The 16,087-nt window shown below is 38.0% G+C and overlaps 2 protein-coding genes and 1 long non-coding RNA gene across 5 annotated transcripts in view; 1 reads left to right on the top strand and 2 right to left on the bottom strand.

The window, feature by feature from the left end:
- The window catches only part of RNF144B (ring finger protein 144B), a 69,789-nt gene extending 69,471 nt beyond the window's left edge, over positions 1-318 (bottom strand). The window contains exon 1 of the mRNA XM_083624043.1: positions 179-318. The gene's annotated coding sequence lies outside the window, so the exon portion shown is untranslated. The remainder of the gene's footprint in view (positions 1-178) is intronic.
- Positions 1-16,087, bottom strand: part of LOC310767251 — a 124,628-nt gene that overhangs the window by 72,655 nt on the left and 35,886 nt on the right. The gene's annotated exons all lie outside the window — the stretch shown is intronic.
- On the top strand, positions 178-15,492 carry DEK (DEK proto-oncogene). 3 transcript variants are annotated; one of them, XM_083624010.1, is made up of 11 exons: positions 178-317; positions 2,002-2,136; positions 3,629-3,730; positions 4,168-4,277; positions 6,295-6,389; positions 7,727-7,847; positions 9,340-9,525; positions 10,260-10,395; positions 11,276-11,424; positions 13,393-13,461; positions 13,842-15,492. In XM_083624010.1, exons 2-11 carry the CDS (start codon positions 2,013-2,015, stop codon positions 13,851-13,853), a joined length of 1,104 nt encoding a protein of 367 aa, XP_083480136.1. In that variant the 5' UTR covers positions 178-317; positions 2,002-2,012; the 3' UTR covers positions 13,854-15,492. The 3 variants fall into 3 exon arrangements, with proteins under 3 accessions (XP_083480136.1, XP_083480138.1, XP_083480137.1); XM_083624012.1 differs by lacking the exon at positions 178-317 and adding an exon at positions 407-580; XM_083624011.1 differs by lacking the exon at positions 178-317 and adding an exon at positions 407-970.

The raw sequence follows: 16,087 nt of genomic DNA, 5'->3' as shown, positions 1-16,087 counted from the left end.
CCGACGTCCCGAGCGCCGATTGGCCACAGATTTCCCGCTTCCTTCTTCCCCTTTGACAACCCGCCATTTTGAAACGTTGTTGATTTTTATTTTTTTTTCCTGGGGAAGAGTGAGCAATAGCCTCACGTCTGGTCCCGCCCCCCTCCTTAAGTCTCTTATCAGCCGCTGCTCTTGTTACCTGAGGGGTGGTGTGTGTTTTTTTCCTTTTATCTTTTCTCTCTCTTTTTTTTTTAAGAAATACCGTGGCTGTCCGCCATCGCTGCTGCTGCTGCTGACACTTTCTCAGAAGTGCCCCGAGGTGCCCGTCTCGCGACGAGGTGGGTGTTCCGTTGCTCCCGGGATAACGGTCGAAGGCGAGGTCCTAACGGCCTGGGTGGCGGTTTCGAACGCCCAGGAAGCGACGTTTGCCGCGGGCAGCCCGCTCTGTGGAAACGGTTAAGGCGGCAGGGAGCCTCCTTGCTCGGAGCCTGACAGGGTTTCTGTTCCCTCCGCCCGGCCTTGACGTCTCTTCAGCGTTTCCCGCCGGAATCCTCTCGCCTGACATTATTGCCCTTGTGGGGGGCTTAACCGTTTACTTATAGTGAGGGGCAGATTGAACAGGGAGGGGGAGGGGGCGGGATGAGGGCTACCTCTCTTTCTCTGTCGTCTTCTGCTTCGGTCCCGAAAACCCCGGAGCTTATCAGTGCTTAAGGAAGAGATGGTTGGAGCATGGAGTCGCGATTGTTTTGCCAGCGGGATTCTTTCAAAATGTTCCGTTTTGCTCGGAGTTTCTGTCGTGCTAAAGCAAAAACCAACGGAAACATTGCCCCAACAACAACAACCCTTATTCCAAAAACGTCACTGCTTTAGTTTGTTTTAGGAAGAAGAAAGAACAGCAGTCCTAGAAAGCCCATCATGAGTTTGAATGGATTAGAGCCCACCTGTTCGGGTGCATAAAGTGGCTTCCGTGTGCTGGTGGTTTTTTACAGGTGTATGTAAAAGTTTAAATAGAAACTTCACATAATGGGGTGAAAAACAGTACAGTTACTGTCTGCTGCATGTTTTGTTTTGACCTCTGGGTGGGCTTCAAATATTTTTGGTTGAAGTGGGGATATGATCCAAGTTAGTGTTGGTGCATGGAAACATAAGACAGTTGTCATTCTACTACATACCTTATTTATGGGGCATCAAATTATGCCAGCACCACACACTATTAACATAATGTGTGATCGTGTAGGATAGCAGATTTCCAAGTTGTTTGGATTGTTTACCTCCTTCCTTTTGTGAAATCTTGTTAAAAAGACATGCCTTGTTCTGTTTAAGTCACTTGGGACCTTTATAACTAGGAATCCGTGTTGAAACCCAAAGCTCAAAATAATTTATGCAAAGTGTATACAGTTTATTTTGCAAGCACATGTTCAGCTTGCATGCTTTAGTCAGTGTCCAATATTTGCATACTTCTGAACTTGGCCCCCAGAACTATTTCACTGGATTACAGGTAGTAAGTGTGGGTGTAAAAGCGTGCGAAGACCATGAGGAATAAGTAGCCATACAGATCACAGGAACTTGACTCTTTCCTTCTTCAGATGCTGCCTGTATTTTTATGTCATTAAAACTAGTTTTTAGAAAGTTTCTTTTTAACAAAGGAGGCTATAGCTAGATTTGTGTAAAATTGCAGAGGATTAAACACTGTTATGTATAATCAGTTGTATGGGGGGAAATTCCTTCTCAGAAGAAACAGTTGCTTACTCCCAACTTCCGTAAATGTTTTTGCATTTGGCCTTCAGCCCTAGCTTTTACTTTGCGGCATATTTATTAGCCATATGTTGTATCTGATACATAAGGCAGTTGATGTAAATGTATGTAAAACAGTCACACAACTGTTAATAATGTGGTATATGAGAACTTGCTGTTAAGGAGAATTCCTTTCAATGTTGCAAGAATGATGGAAGGGCACACAGTCAAATGTTATTTTATATCAAAGTCATATTGACATTATATTTCCCCTGTGTTTTCATGCAGAAGAACCAACCATGTCATCTGTAACTGAAAAAGATGGTTCACTGTCTGCTGAACAAACAGAAGAAAGAGAACCGGAAACTGAGGACAAAGTTGAAGATAGTGAAGAGGAGGAGGATGAGGAGGAGGAGGAAAAAGGTAGAAAAACGCTAATGTGAAGGAACACTAGAACTTGCACTAAGCTAAATATTTAGGTCAAGATCAAAAAGCCTGTATGTGCAGCAGGGCATTTTAGAAAGCTCTCCAGAGCTTTGCCCCCATCCAAGCAAAAACACTCTAGAATGGAGTCCAACATAATGTGAAGAGCTGCAGCTGGAAAGAAAAGGCACTTTCCCCTCAATGTCCAGTATCAGATGGCACTGGAGATGAAACATTTTTACGGATGCATTTATGGAAAATTAGTTAAAAACAATCTTTGAGTATTCTGTAAAATTATATGCGCACTCAGTTTTTAATAATGATAATAAAAATGATAGCTCTTCTAACTGAGATCAAACTGTAACCTTCTGAGAAGATGTTTGGGTTGCTTTTTCTCTAGTAATTTAGAGCATTAATAAGTTATGGGCAGCTCTGCAGAGAGTACAGATGTGCTTGGGGCTCAGAAAAAGGTAGGAGAGCCAAGAAGTACAAGTAGGATAAAGTGGACAGTTTTGTATAGGTGATGGAGAATGAGCACTTCTTCACCTTGCTCTTATTTTTATATAGGAACAGCCATCTGTTTGTATAAACTTTATGTTGCATGTGAGTAAGGTTTTAAACGCACCTAGGTTACATGTTTTGTTTATTTACTTGTATATTAGGCAAAATGGTGAGTTTAGTATTTGGAAATCAATAATCTGGTTTGATAGTCATTTTACAGTCTTTATACGTATATATTACTGGATTGTAAGCTTTAGATAATTAGAGTTTAAATAGTTCTGCGTATAAATAAAGGTGACCTGGGCTGTTTCTCTTCCTCATTGTGTTTTGCATTATTCCAGTTCTGGTGGTTACTTCCTTTGTTTCAGGGTTCAGATATTGAAAAGTATGATGAGTGGCTTGCTGATACTGTTCCTATCTAGTTTCTCAATTTTAATTAGAATCTGTGTTGACATGTTTGTTCATAGAGGGACTAGTTTTTTGAGGTCAATACGTATTTTATTAACATATACTTTCTGTGGGAACTAGCAAATATTTCTTGTTAGTTGGAGAATGAGGAATGAAGTAGTGTCAGTCAGGTGTGTATGTAAAGTCTCCTTTCCAGAGCCAAGCTTGAACACTTGTTCATAAGTTGCCATTACAACACTTCTCAGTTACAATCCTTCACAGCACTTGGGGGAGGTTGCGTTTTCTTACGTGACTAGAGAAGGGCTTTTGTAGATTTATTTTAACAAGTAAAATAAGTACAACATTTAGTGAACCTTCAGAAATATTCCAGCCTGGAATTCCCGGTTTCAGAGTGAAAATTGCCACAGGTGTGGCAGATCTGTAGATCTCCATGGCAGATCTGTAGTCCAACCCTAATTTGCTACAGTTTTGGGTGTTCCCAGAATGTTTCTTAGAATATTAAATATGTACTTTTGATCTATAGGTCTGTTTTTTCTATATGGTGACTGTGTTTCAAAATTTTATATATAATTGTCTATTTCAGAAAAGAGTCTCATCGTTGAAGGAAAAAGAGAGAAGAAAAAAGTAGAAAGATTGACCATGCAAGTTTCTTCATTACAGAAAGAACCTTTTACAATTACACCAGGCAAGTTATTTTTTGCATACTGTATATTGAACATGAGTTATCTTTACATGTTTTTAAGTAGCAAGTACTTAGAACTCATCTTGTTCCAAATAATTCCAAATAAATAAAAATAATACCAATTTTATTATTTATATGCCTCCCATCTGATTGGGTTGCATTGGAGCCATTATATCAAAATGTTGAAATTATTGTCTAAATTTAATTCAACACTTGACTGCCTTTCAAGCAGAAGCATGTTAGGTAATCTTAAGGAGGACCCATACAATTTTTTTTTAAAAAAAAAATATCCACAGCCCCTGTCAAAAAATTATACAACAATACCAATCATTTAAATATATATGACTGATAACTATAACCACCTCATAAGTGTAATCTAGTAACTATTAGTAAGCATTAATGTTGTTAAATAGACTAATGTAATACATTTTCCCTTTCAGGAAAGGGACAAAAACTTTGTGAAATTGAAAGAATACAGTACTTTTTAAGCAAGAAGAAAACAGATGAACTTCGAAATCTGCACAAACTTCTATACAACAGACCAGGCACAGTAAGCTTAGAAAACACTATCAAATTTGTTTTGAAAATGTCATGAAATATAGAATGGCCTTGTTTCTGAAGGCTGAGACTCTTTGAAGTCCTAAGATGTAAATAAATTCCATTTAAATCAGTGGAGTGGGCTTTCCAATAGCTGGTTTGTATGTGAAAACTACATTTCCAGGCCTTACTTGTGCTTCCTGGAATTATTAATTATATTATCTTTTTTCTTTGAGCTTTTGACCCTATACAAAGGGTATTTGAAGCTCCCATCTGTTCAAAAACAATTTGCCATGTGGTTGTTACAGTGGAAATAAAGTGAATCCAAATAGCTCTTTGGCTTACAAAGCTAGATGTAGTCATTTGGATCTTATCCAGTTGACTTTGGAATGGAGTCTTTATACTTTAATTTGTCCACCACCCCCTATTTGAATATTCATTTTTTTCTCAATAATCCTGAGATTGATAAATGTAGAGTCTGCTGGTGCTAGAAGTTACTGGCACAATCCTGTCTTTGCTCAGGGTCTTAAGCCTGTTTTTGATTCTCACATTCCATCCTTATTTTGTTTGAAATTGCTGCTAAAACAAGTGGCCCTGTAACAAAATACTGCATTGTGTAGTGCTGCTGTTCAGGGTTGCAGCCACATCACTTTCCAGGAAACTCCATTCTATTCTCCCTCAGATTTGCATTCTTCTTCCACCACCACACCTCCCAGTGGTCAGCATTCTATGGTTACTGGGTTGTTTTGGAGTCTGCTTTTGCGCGCGCGCGCACACACACACACACACACACACACGTTTGCATGTAGACCTTGGTTTTCCCAAGCCTGCTGATACCTCCCTCTTGGGCATTAATGATACCATTTTGACTACATTAAAATCTACAAGAAGAATTATTTCGCTAAGGGCTTTATCCAGCACTGCACATGTGGACTTCTGCTTCCACAAGGACACTTGAGCTTCCTTCCCTCCTGCACCCCCCTAAAATCTGCTCTGGGTTGTCCTCCAACCCTCTGGAGCAGATTTTAAGGTCATGCAGGGGGAGAGAAGAAATTGAACTTGTTAAAATCAAGTTTGTTCTGCTCATGCATAGAAAGGGTTATATACATAGGAAATAATAGGCCTTCTAATATACTTTGTCTATTACTATTCTAACATTTTTATTTGTAAAATGCTTAAGCTTGTCTTGGTTATGAAGAGCAAAATTGCTTTATGAACTGCTTTTTAGATACTTTAATTACCTGTATAATTTGTCAATTGAATCCAAATCTGTCTATATAGAAAACAGCTTCTATACAACATATTCCATACAAACTTACCAATATTTCAGTACATATTTTTACTTAGTGTTTTTTTTAAAAAAAATAATAATAGTGTACCTTTTGTTTCTCATGAATGTGATAATTTGCAGCATGTAGCAGCTTGCTGTCTTACAGAAACTGAGGGAGGTTCTTCCTGAAAAATCCCTTATCAAATAAGGGTATATGAGCTATTTTAACATTTGCTCTTATTTATTTCATACATAATTAGGTAGTTATATTCAAAGGTGAGCAAAAATTTATGTGCTAATCTTGTAGCCTTGTTTATAGGCTACAAATTTGCAGTGCTCCTTCAGTGGCAACTTGATGTTCACTGTGCTGTCTGGCTGAGCACCCTTTCCAGCTTTACCTTTGAAGTGATTCCATAATTACCATGTGTCAGAAGATCACAATTGCCTCAACAGTGCAGGGTCACTTTCCTCTCTTTCCTTACTGTACTGCACTGTGGTCTTCAAAGATAGGAAAAGTGTTGCCTAGGTAACTGGAAGACTCTTCTGAAAAATGGTGATCATTGCAGCTGCAAATAGTCAGAGAAGCAACACATTTGACGGTAGACTCAGTTTGTTTTTGGGAAATGTTGCATCCTGTTTCCCTTGAATTTTCTGTTGACGAAAACTTGTTCTAAGCCCTAGTTGAACTGCTTTGGATCAAGACCTGCCTGGTATAATGCAAATACCGCTCTAAAATGCATGTTATTGTGTTCTGTTTTAGGTTGCTTCATTAAAGAAGAATGTGGGCCAGTTCAGTGGCTTTCCATTTGAAAAAGGAAGTGACCAATATAAGAAAAAGGAAGAGATGTTGAAAAAGTAACATTTTAAAACTTTTTAGTATGATCAAGTTTCATTATTTATGTTAATACATGCATTTTAAATCTTGAGCAGAGCAACTGCTTCAAGCCCTGTTTTCTATCCCTGCACATTTCAGTTAGTAACTTCAGTGTATAAGTATTCTATTTCAAACCATATCCATAAACATTACTGAAGGGATAGTTTTATATTACACATGTGAACATTTTATGTCTAAAATGAATGGGTTTACTGGTGCTGAATTGTTTCTAATTAACTACTTAGTTGAAGATACAAGTGAGTATCTTGTTCAATAAAATATTGCTATTTTCATGCACAAACTTGAGGTATAGTCTTGTGAAATTTAAGCACATAAATATTGGTGATTTTTCTAATAGTTGAGTTACACATACTTAATTTTCCCCCTTGAAATGAAAAGCACTTAAACATGCATACCTTTGGCTAAATTGTGCCCCCAACATTTAATTCAAACTTAAAATTCTCTGCCACCTTAATATTTGTCAGTACTTTTGTAGAACTTAAATTTATCCAAAATAAATTTGCAGTTATAAACAGTAAAGAAGGAATACTGTATTTTGTGATGTGTTTTAAGATATTCAGAATCTGTGGTTGCACATGTGGCAATGTCTTTTTCCTCCTGGCAGTTGGTATTTCCAGTTTCCATTATAGTGCAATTTCCAGCACTTCCCTCTATGGAGAGGGCATAAGCTGCTACCAGTGTACTTAGGCTGACTTGTGGTAAAGATGGCAACCCATAGAAGCTGCCCTTCCTTCCATTATCACGCAGACTCTTCTAGACAATGGTGGTATAATCATGTTGGTAAATAGGGGTTGGCTGTAACTTCTGAAGGGTGAATTTTATTCCTGAGGGCCTGCACAGGTTTCTCAGTTGTTGCACCATTGATCTTTGCGTAAACTATAAAAGCTATACTGTTGCTTCTTTCTACTGACAAAAATTTGAGAAGGTGTTTAAATAAATGAATCCCTATACCCTTTGAACTCTATCTTTGAATTCTGTCCTTAGCTGTAAAATATTTCCTACCTGCCTGGTTGGTATTTCTAGTTTTATAATAAGTACTGTTTTTATAAGACGGGACATGCAATCATTGAAGAAATATTGTCAAAATGTCAATTGCATTTCTGTGGTTTGTTTAATTTTTGTGAGTTGCCTTGAGTTTTGAAAAAATCAAAAAGTGGAGTATAAATAATAAATTCATCAATTGTATGTTTGTAAGATATATTTGAAAGCGCAGGTAGTCAACTAAACTATCTCTTTGCTCCCTTGTATTAAGATCAACTTTTATCAGCTATGTTTAATAAAGGGTATTTCTCTCTAGGTACAGAAACGCAATGCTGAAAAGTATATGTGAAGTTCTTGATTTGGAAAGATCAGGAGTTAATAGTGAACTGGTAGCCAGAATCCTAAACTTCTTAATGCATCCAAAACCTTCAGGCAAGGTAAGACAAGAAATAATAATGAAGTTATATTTAAATCACATTTATCATCTTTGTGGTGATCATGCTTTTTATGTAGAGTTGCTATTGCTGTCCCACGTCAAACAGTTGTTGAGTTTTGTGTGGCTTGCCCCACCAAAAAATCGCATGTATGCTTTGCTTGATTCATATATGCTCTTGAAGATGTAAGTAACATGACTGCAATTCTATTAAGCCACTAGTGAACATCTTATTAGGTTCTTTATTATATATTATATGTTGTTCTTGTGGAAAATAAGAGAGATGGAAGAAGGTAGTCAAATAAGGCAGAGCTCAAGGGGAAAATGAACAGTAGCATTCTCCTTACAAGGAGTACTACAAGATCACTAGGTTTTGATTGCACGTTCGTATCTCTTCTGAGGTTCTTTATACAGAGACCATGCCTAGCAGCTATTAAACATTTGTTACAGCTGAGGCCCTTTTAAAAACAAATATGCAATTTCTATTGAACGGTGTATATGAAAACACAAGTTTTCTTCCACGAGTTTTGAGAATGAGGCATTCAACCTGGAGTAAAAAGCTCAATAACAAATTATGTTCTCATTGCCTTACAGTATTAGGCAATATTACCTAACAATTTATTAAAAATGGAAAAGCGATGTCTCTGAATTTTGTGTTTCTGCTTCTCTGGAAAAGACAGACACCAACAGTCAGTGAGGCTGGCATCTGAAAACAAGCAAAGAAAAAGATGTCTTTATTTATAGCACTGCCAGGAATACTGCAATAAGACTTCAAATGGGGAGTGAAAACCTTCCTGAGCTTGTCACTGCTTTCCAGAATTTTCCTCTGGAACCACATTTGTGGAAGGTATCACCCATATATTTGGCATCAAACATGGCTCCTGTCATGGGAAACAAAAACTCAATGACAACATTGCACTTGCCAGTCTTCCATATTCAAGCTGCTGATTGATAGCTAAAATAATAAGTGGAATCTGCAAGAAAACATTGGAAGTGCTGTTGTGCAATTCCATTCCCCCTCATTGGGCTATTTTGGGAGGATGTTCCCCTACTAAAGATCTTAAAATGAAGGATGGTATATAAATAAACAACTTTAACACCCCCCCAATAAAAAACTCAACAACTTTTGTGGCAACTCTAACTTATGCAAACTTTGGAGTCCCTCCAGATCTGCTAGTTCCTCCATCTTCTACAGGTATGATACTGTTTTGGCTACATAAGAAATGGAACTCACAGTATGACCATCTTAAATAGAGGAAATACCTTCAATTGAATAATTATCCTTAAATAATACATGTATGTAATGTCTATAACTTCATTCTAAAAGAAACCTGTAATCTCATGGTACCTTTTCAAAATGACCATAGTGAAGGATAACACTTTGAAGGTGGTTAAGGTCTAAGCAATTACTTATCCCCCATAGAGTCTTATAAATGAATAGAGAGTTTTAAAACTATTTTGTTGTTTGAATTGCCTCAATTTTCAATATTTAATAGCCATTGCCAAAATCGAAGAAAACACCTAACAAAAGTGGGAAAAAGGAACGCAGTAGCTCTGGAACGGCACGGAAAGGCAAGCGCACTAAATGTCCTGAGATCCTGTCAGATGAATCCAGTAGTGAGGAAGATGAAAAGAAAGAGAAAGAAGAATCATCTGAAGAAGATAAAGAAAGTGAAGAGGAGGTAGGACCTATTTGCAAACTATCCATGTTGAAGGCCAGCTACAGTAGGCTCTCTGATTTGCTTAAAGGACATTGAGCTGGAGATGATAGGATTATAGAGAAAAATATTTTCATGCCATAGACCTATTGACTTTTAAGTTATTTGCTTAGTGCTCAACAGACTTAAACTTGAAAGTAGTGACTAGATGCTGATAAAGTACAAAGACTTGTTTGCTAGAGGTGTGGATAGGAATGTACCACAGGTTCATTGTTCTTCACATAATTACTTGTTATTTTAGGGACAAAAATGCTTGGTGCTCACCTCAAACAAAGGTGCAGTTCTCAACAGAACTAGCTAACGCCTTTCAGCCTCACACCTTCATCATCCATTGCAACCTTACAGTGACAGCATACTAGCAATGGGACACTGTCACTATCTGCTGATGGCTTTTTTTGGGGGGGGGATGACAAAAAAATGGTTAGCAGGCCAAACTTAGCCAGTTCACCACATTCACTATATAATGCAAGGTAACTTTTTGTATCCCTGCAAAAGCAGAAAGGCATGTTCTCTTAAAATGCAGGGGCATTATTAGATCTAGAGAGAAATAATGCAGTTACAAATAGCTTGCATATGTATTTTGGCTTTGCTGCAAAGAGTGCTTTCTAACAATAAACTATGCTTTAGCAAGAAGCTTCATAGTGTTAGGAGTGGTTTATATTGTAATAGACTTTGATGCTCTCTTTATCACACCACAGCCACCTAAAAAGTCATCCAAAAAAGAAAAACCCAAGCAAAAGACAGCTGCGAAAAGCAAAAAGGGCACAAAGAATGCTTACGTCAAGAAAGCAGATAGCAGCACAACCAAGAAGAATCAGAACAATTCCAAAAAAGGTGAACCTATCTTTCTGGGGTCCTGCAAGCAGACAGGGACAAGAACAGAAGAGTATATACGAATACATAAAGTGGGGGGGGGCATAAAGATGGATGCTTTATCCATCCAACAAAGACAGAAAAGTGAATGGAAGAATGTTTGACAGCAGGGCATTGCGGTAGAATGTTGGGAGGAGTGAGAGCAAGCGGCAGGTGAAGAGCGTCGTTTGAGAACAACAGTTTAAAAAGAGTGGCTGCAGAGACGAAATGAGAGGAAAGAAATGGTTAGAGTTAGCATGGCTTTTAAGGAGAAGAGAGTTTTGTTAAGATAGGGCATTAGAACTGAGCGTTCTACATTAAGCGGCTGCTTTTTCTAGGTATTATGTTCCCTAATATATGTGTGTTTTAACTGCCTGTTCTGGTCTGGGTGGATTTTAAGGTTAATATACATCACCCTTCATACCTTGTGTGCATGCACTTAATCATAGAAAGCCTGGACTCAGTAGAGTAGCTAAGTGACTGATCTAGTGACCTCCCTGGAACATGGCTTTGTAGGGACCCCAGGGAGGAGGTAGGTGGCAGCAATGGTGAAATGGCCAATGGTTTTAAGGGAGCAGGAGACCTTTAGTGGTAGGTAGAGTTGGGAGATCAAAGGTAACAAATAGGGGATATGCTGGGATATGTGAGCAGAGAGAAGGGAAACCACAACCCCATAAATAGTTTTTGAAACTTCTCTCCATTTCCAAAGAAGCTTGCCAGTCTTGGCAGCTGTCATTTGAAAAGCCCAAGTTCAAAAGTGCTTGAACACAACTAAGTCATTCAGTTTTTTGTCCAGGTGAAAATATTTAATTGGAAAGAAATCATTATCCACATTTTAATTGAAAAATATCTTTACATTTAGAAAGTGAGTCAGAGGATAGTTCGGATGATGAGCCTTTAATTAAAAAGTTGAAAAAGCCACCTACAGATGAAGAGCTGAAAGAAACAGTGAAGAAGCTTCTGGCCAATGCAAACCTAGAGGAAGTTACAATGAAACAAATTTGTAAAGAGGTACAGATTTATGACATTAGTTTTCCACTTTCGTTGTTTTGCTTGCAGTTTACAGCAGTAATGTGGGTTTTTCTGGAAAGTTTTCCTTTGCAAATTAGGGAAATTTGGGAAACTCCCTGTGGCCCTAAAAGCAGGAATGAGGAACCTTTTTCAGCATAAGGGCCATATTCCGAGTGGGGAACCTTCTGGGGGCCACTTGCCAGCGGTGAATGGTGCAATAGATGTAATTTTATATTTGTACAAAAGTATAGGGTACAGTCTGTCCAAAGAAAATTCAAAGGTTTCTGCTCATATATCTTGATCCAGGCAAGCAAGGGACATTATAACATTTCAAGGACACATTCAAAAAAACTGGAGGAAGATGTGGTCTGGGGAGAGTAAATTGGAGATACCTGGGGACTGATCTCATTTGCCATGTTAGTTTTCCTTGTACAGTGGTACCTTGGGTTACAGACGCTTCAGGTTACAGACTCCGCTAACCCAGAAATGGTACCTCGGGTTAAGAACTTTGCTTCAGGATGAGAACAGAAATCGCGTGGCAGTGGCACAGCGGCAGCAGGAGGCCCCATTAGCTAAAGTGGTGCTTCAGGTTAAGAACAGTTTCAGGTTAAAAACGGACCTCCAGAACGAATTAAGTTCTTAACCCGAGGTACCACTGTACTGCATTTTATATAGACACGAAACTGCCAACCTTGCCTAATGTTGATTTGCAGTTGGTATCCATTAATTGCTACTTTCACATTGTTAATTATCTGAAGAAAGATGAAGCGGTGAAGATTTGTCTCCCCCCCCCCATCACTGGTTTGCAGTTAGAAACCTTTAGAGTCAAATGTAAAAATGCATGCACATTTCATAAATTCTTATGCTTTCTTGTTGGTTCAGGAAGAAACAAGTGAACTCAGTTTATGCTGTCTGTTTTCCTAGGAGGCAGTCATAATCCCATTATCACAGTATGGTATAATTATACTAAACGTAGTAAAATATATTTAGGTTAACCCCTGAAAGATAACTAGCATAGGTCCCATGTCACCCCCTAGTTTCTCCAGAGCCTGCTTTGCCTCCAAGGGCTCAGGGCAGGGCAATAAACAATCCCTATTCTGTCCTTGCAAAAAAAAACTGTGAAGGTTAGACTGAAAAACTGTGAGTGATCTAAGGGTTCTTCAAGGTGGATCAGAGAACTGACTCTGGGTCTTCTCAGTCCTAATTTTGACACAAAAGCGTCTATTTGGATATTATATCTACCTTTTATACCTCCCTTGCAATATCAAAAGTAAAGGGAGATGCTTCAATTTAATAAACAAGCAATCTCTCCATTCTGGTACTCACATTTAAATTGCAAAAGTTATACAGTGGTACCTCAGGTTAAGTACTTAATTTGTTCTGAAGGTGTGTTCTTAACCTGAAACTGTTCTTAACCTGAAGCACCACTTTAGCTAATGGGGCCTCCTGCTGTTGCCGCGCCGCCGGAGCCCGATTTCTGTTCTTTTCCTGAAGCAAAGTTCTTAACCTGAAGCACTATTTCTGGGTTAGCGGAGTGTGTAACCTGAAGCGTGTGTAACCTGAAGCGTATGTAACCTGAAGTACCACTGTATTAGACACTTCTACATGCATGGTGAGAGTCAGGTTAGAGAATAGAAATATTTACAAGTAAGTATAAGTCTTTATGTTACGTTGGAAAAGTGGAGTGGAGTCAGACATGACATAAAAAGGATATGGTTAACTATGCTTTGAATATTTGACTTCTGTGGTGCAAACTGGGGGAGGGAACAATTTTAATGAGGCTTTAAAAAGCAGCCTCCCCAAATGCAGTAGTCCCAATCCAGATTCTTCCCTTTCATGCCTGCTCTTAATGTATTTTAAAAACTAATGAGATACTGTTTGTGGTACAACCAGTTTGACCCTTAGTCATTGGGAGAATGTTTGGAATGTACTATTTGACTTACCTTTGTGTTAAATTGGTTGTTACAGGTGTATGAAAGCTATCCCAGTTATGACTTGACTGACAGAAAAGTCTTCATCAAAAAGACTGTGAAAGAGGTAAATACTTGATCAATGAAATATCATGTGATGATCCAAATATTAAAAGCTGCTCTTTAAATTTGGAAATGTTGGGTACCTAGGAAGATCTCAGTTCCTGAAATTCCACCCAAAGTTTACTCATTTATTATGCTTAGTTTCAACTCAATAAATTTAAAGTAACTTTAAGATAGTCCCCCCTATCTAACGTTTCACAGTGTACCCTTAAAGGCCTGTAGTCCATCCTTAGCCATATTTACTTGGAAGTAAGTCCCATCAATTCCCCTGGAACTTCCTTCCAAGCAAGCTGTTAAAATGGCAGCCTTAGCAATGTGTTTGTGGGAAGTGGGATTTACAAAGTAGGTTAAAGATTAAAAGTACACAAACTCTTCTCTTTTTAGCTCATTTCATGATCTAATGGGAAGAAAACGAATGCTGCAGACTTGTTCCCGTGGATTTAAATATTTTACAAACACCAGCAAAACCTTTTTTTAATTTTTGTTTCGCCCTTTTGGGTGGGCATAACATAGTATTTAGTCAGGGATGATTCTACTGGCTTAATGTTCTGAGTGTTAATGGAAATTACTTTAACTTTTAAAAATTGCATTGAATGCAGTTCTTAGGTTTTTGCATGGCCATCAATGTTCCCTGCTTTTACTTTGTACATCATGGAATTTCTTTGTACAAGCAGATTTAATATAGCTATTGTAGGTTTTAGTGCGTGGTAATGTAGAGAATTTTTTAAAAATCAGTTGATACGAAAACTGTTGTATCTGTATGTACACATGCTAAGACTGTCAAATACTGCAGTATTGGGCATTACTTTTAATTTGAATACATACCATTCATTCAGGAAGAAGTCACATGTCCTGATCATGAATGCTCTAAATTATGTTATACTATCTTGCATGTGTAAGATATCTGAGAATTGTGAAGAGCATAGTAACTTGCAAATTGTTATTTTTGTACTTTTAAAAGCGTTCTGTTTGTATATATATGCTTAAAAACAGGTTGTCGGGTTTTTAAAAAAAAATCAGTGTGTTTTAGAAGATTTATGACCAGTGTCAGTGTTCAGGAATGAGGCTGAAATTAATTAGGAAACAAGTTTAACTAGCATTTAAAAAGATTGTGTTTCTTGCCTTATAAGGGAATAATTGCACTCATATTTTTCAGTGTTTAACTTGCTAGAGTGGACTACAGCTAATTTTGTTCCAAAGGCTTGACATGCTACCCTACACCAAAGGGTGACAAACCTCTACCCTGTTGGTCTAATTAGGTCCAGCAGGGGACTGCTTCCAAATTATGCCCACTTGCCCAGCCCCACACATAACTGATGTCAAGTGGGAGGCAGGTAAAGGTGTAGCCTTCACTTTGAAGTACATTTCCCAACAGTTCTACTGAGCCTACATACTGAAATAAATACATAGGAAAAACCAAAACAGCTTTGAGAATTGCAGTAAGTATAAGAATCTTCTCTGAAGGTATGTGAGCTAAGTTCATATGCAATTTTTGGTGTTCAGCTGTTCTAGAATCCCTATAAAATCAGGCTCCCTTATGGTAAGGAATAACTTAACGATCTTTGTGGTATCCACTGGACAGGTTTCCTGTGTCTGTATCCAAAATTAGGCTATATTGATAAATGAATAGGTGTTTAAATGTATTAATAGACACCTGCTGCTTTGATTCAGTGTAAGCTTTGAAATTTAAAACCTCAGTTTTGCAAACAATTGTTCATGAGGTTTTATTTAATGAAAAGTTTCATGAAACTTTTTGTTAATGTGCACACATGATCATGACTTAAAGCTCTCAATAAATGCCAAACAAGTATGTGTCATAATGTGAAATGTAACTAGCCCCCTCCATTACTGTATTGATTATAAGTTCTGCTAATGTATTGTTCAGGAGTCAAAAGTCACAGACCTATGTTCTGAAACTAGTCGGCAACTAGTAAGCTGATCAGTCTATCATTTTTACTGCTTTCTTTGCATGTGATCCTTTATATTAAGGCTGAGTGAACTAAGTTTTGTATTCAATAAATGTCTTTAAGAAAAATGTATATTTTGATATTTTAATACATGTACAGTAAAAAAAATGATACAGAAACAAAGGTGCCTGTTGTGTATCACCTTGCTTTATAAGATACAAGAGTATTCCAAACCCAAATGTTGAGGCGTAATCTGTGCTAGAGGTGTGAACACATCAAACCCTTACTTAACCTTGAGTAGATGTATGGAACAGGCAGTGACCGTTTTATGTGTGTGCGATTGATGCACAAACTCCCCGAAGTGGCAGATGAGCTGTGGCAATGGATGTGATTGCATGGTATTTAAGGCCCAGTGGGCCTGAAGTGATGGCCTGCTAGGCTGGGAACAAGTGTGGAAGGCAATTTCAGAATTATTGCCACCTTCTTCCATCAGATTGGAAGGAAGTGAACTTTGCTGAGGAATATTGCTGCCATCTGACATGGAATCTTCGCCTGTTCCAAGAAATATGGTTGGCCCTAAAGTCTGTTCCCTCTAGCAGAATACTATTACTTTGAAAGGATCATCAGAAAGGAGCAGTGGAGTAGACATTTGTCATCCTAGTTAATAACTGAAGTAATTGTTTTGAGACTGACATCCTCTGCATTTTCCAGGAGGGGATGAGT

This window comes from Podarcis filfolensis (genome assembly GCF_964270895.1).
Source record: "Podarcis filfolensis genome assembly, chromosome: 7".
Classification (NCBI taxonomy): Eukaryota; Metazoa; Chordata; class Lepidosauria; order Squamata; family Lacertidae; genus Podarcis; species Podarcis filfolensis.
This window is presented reverse-complemented; position numbering and strand designations above follow the sequence as displayed.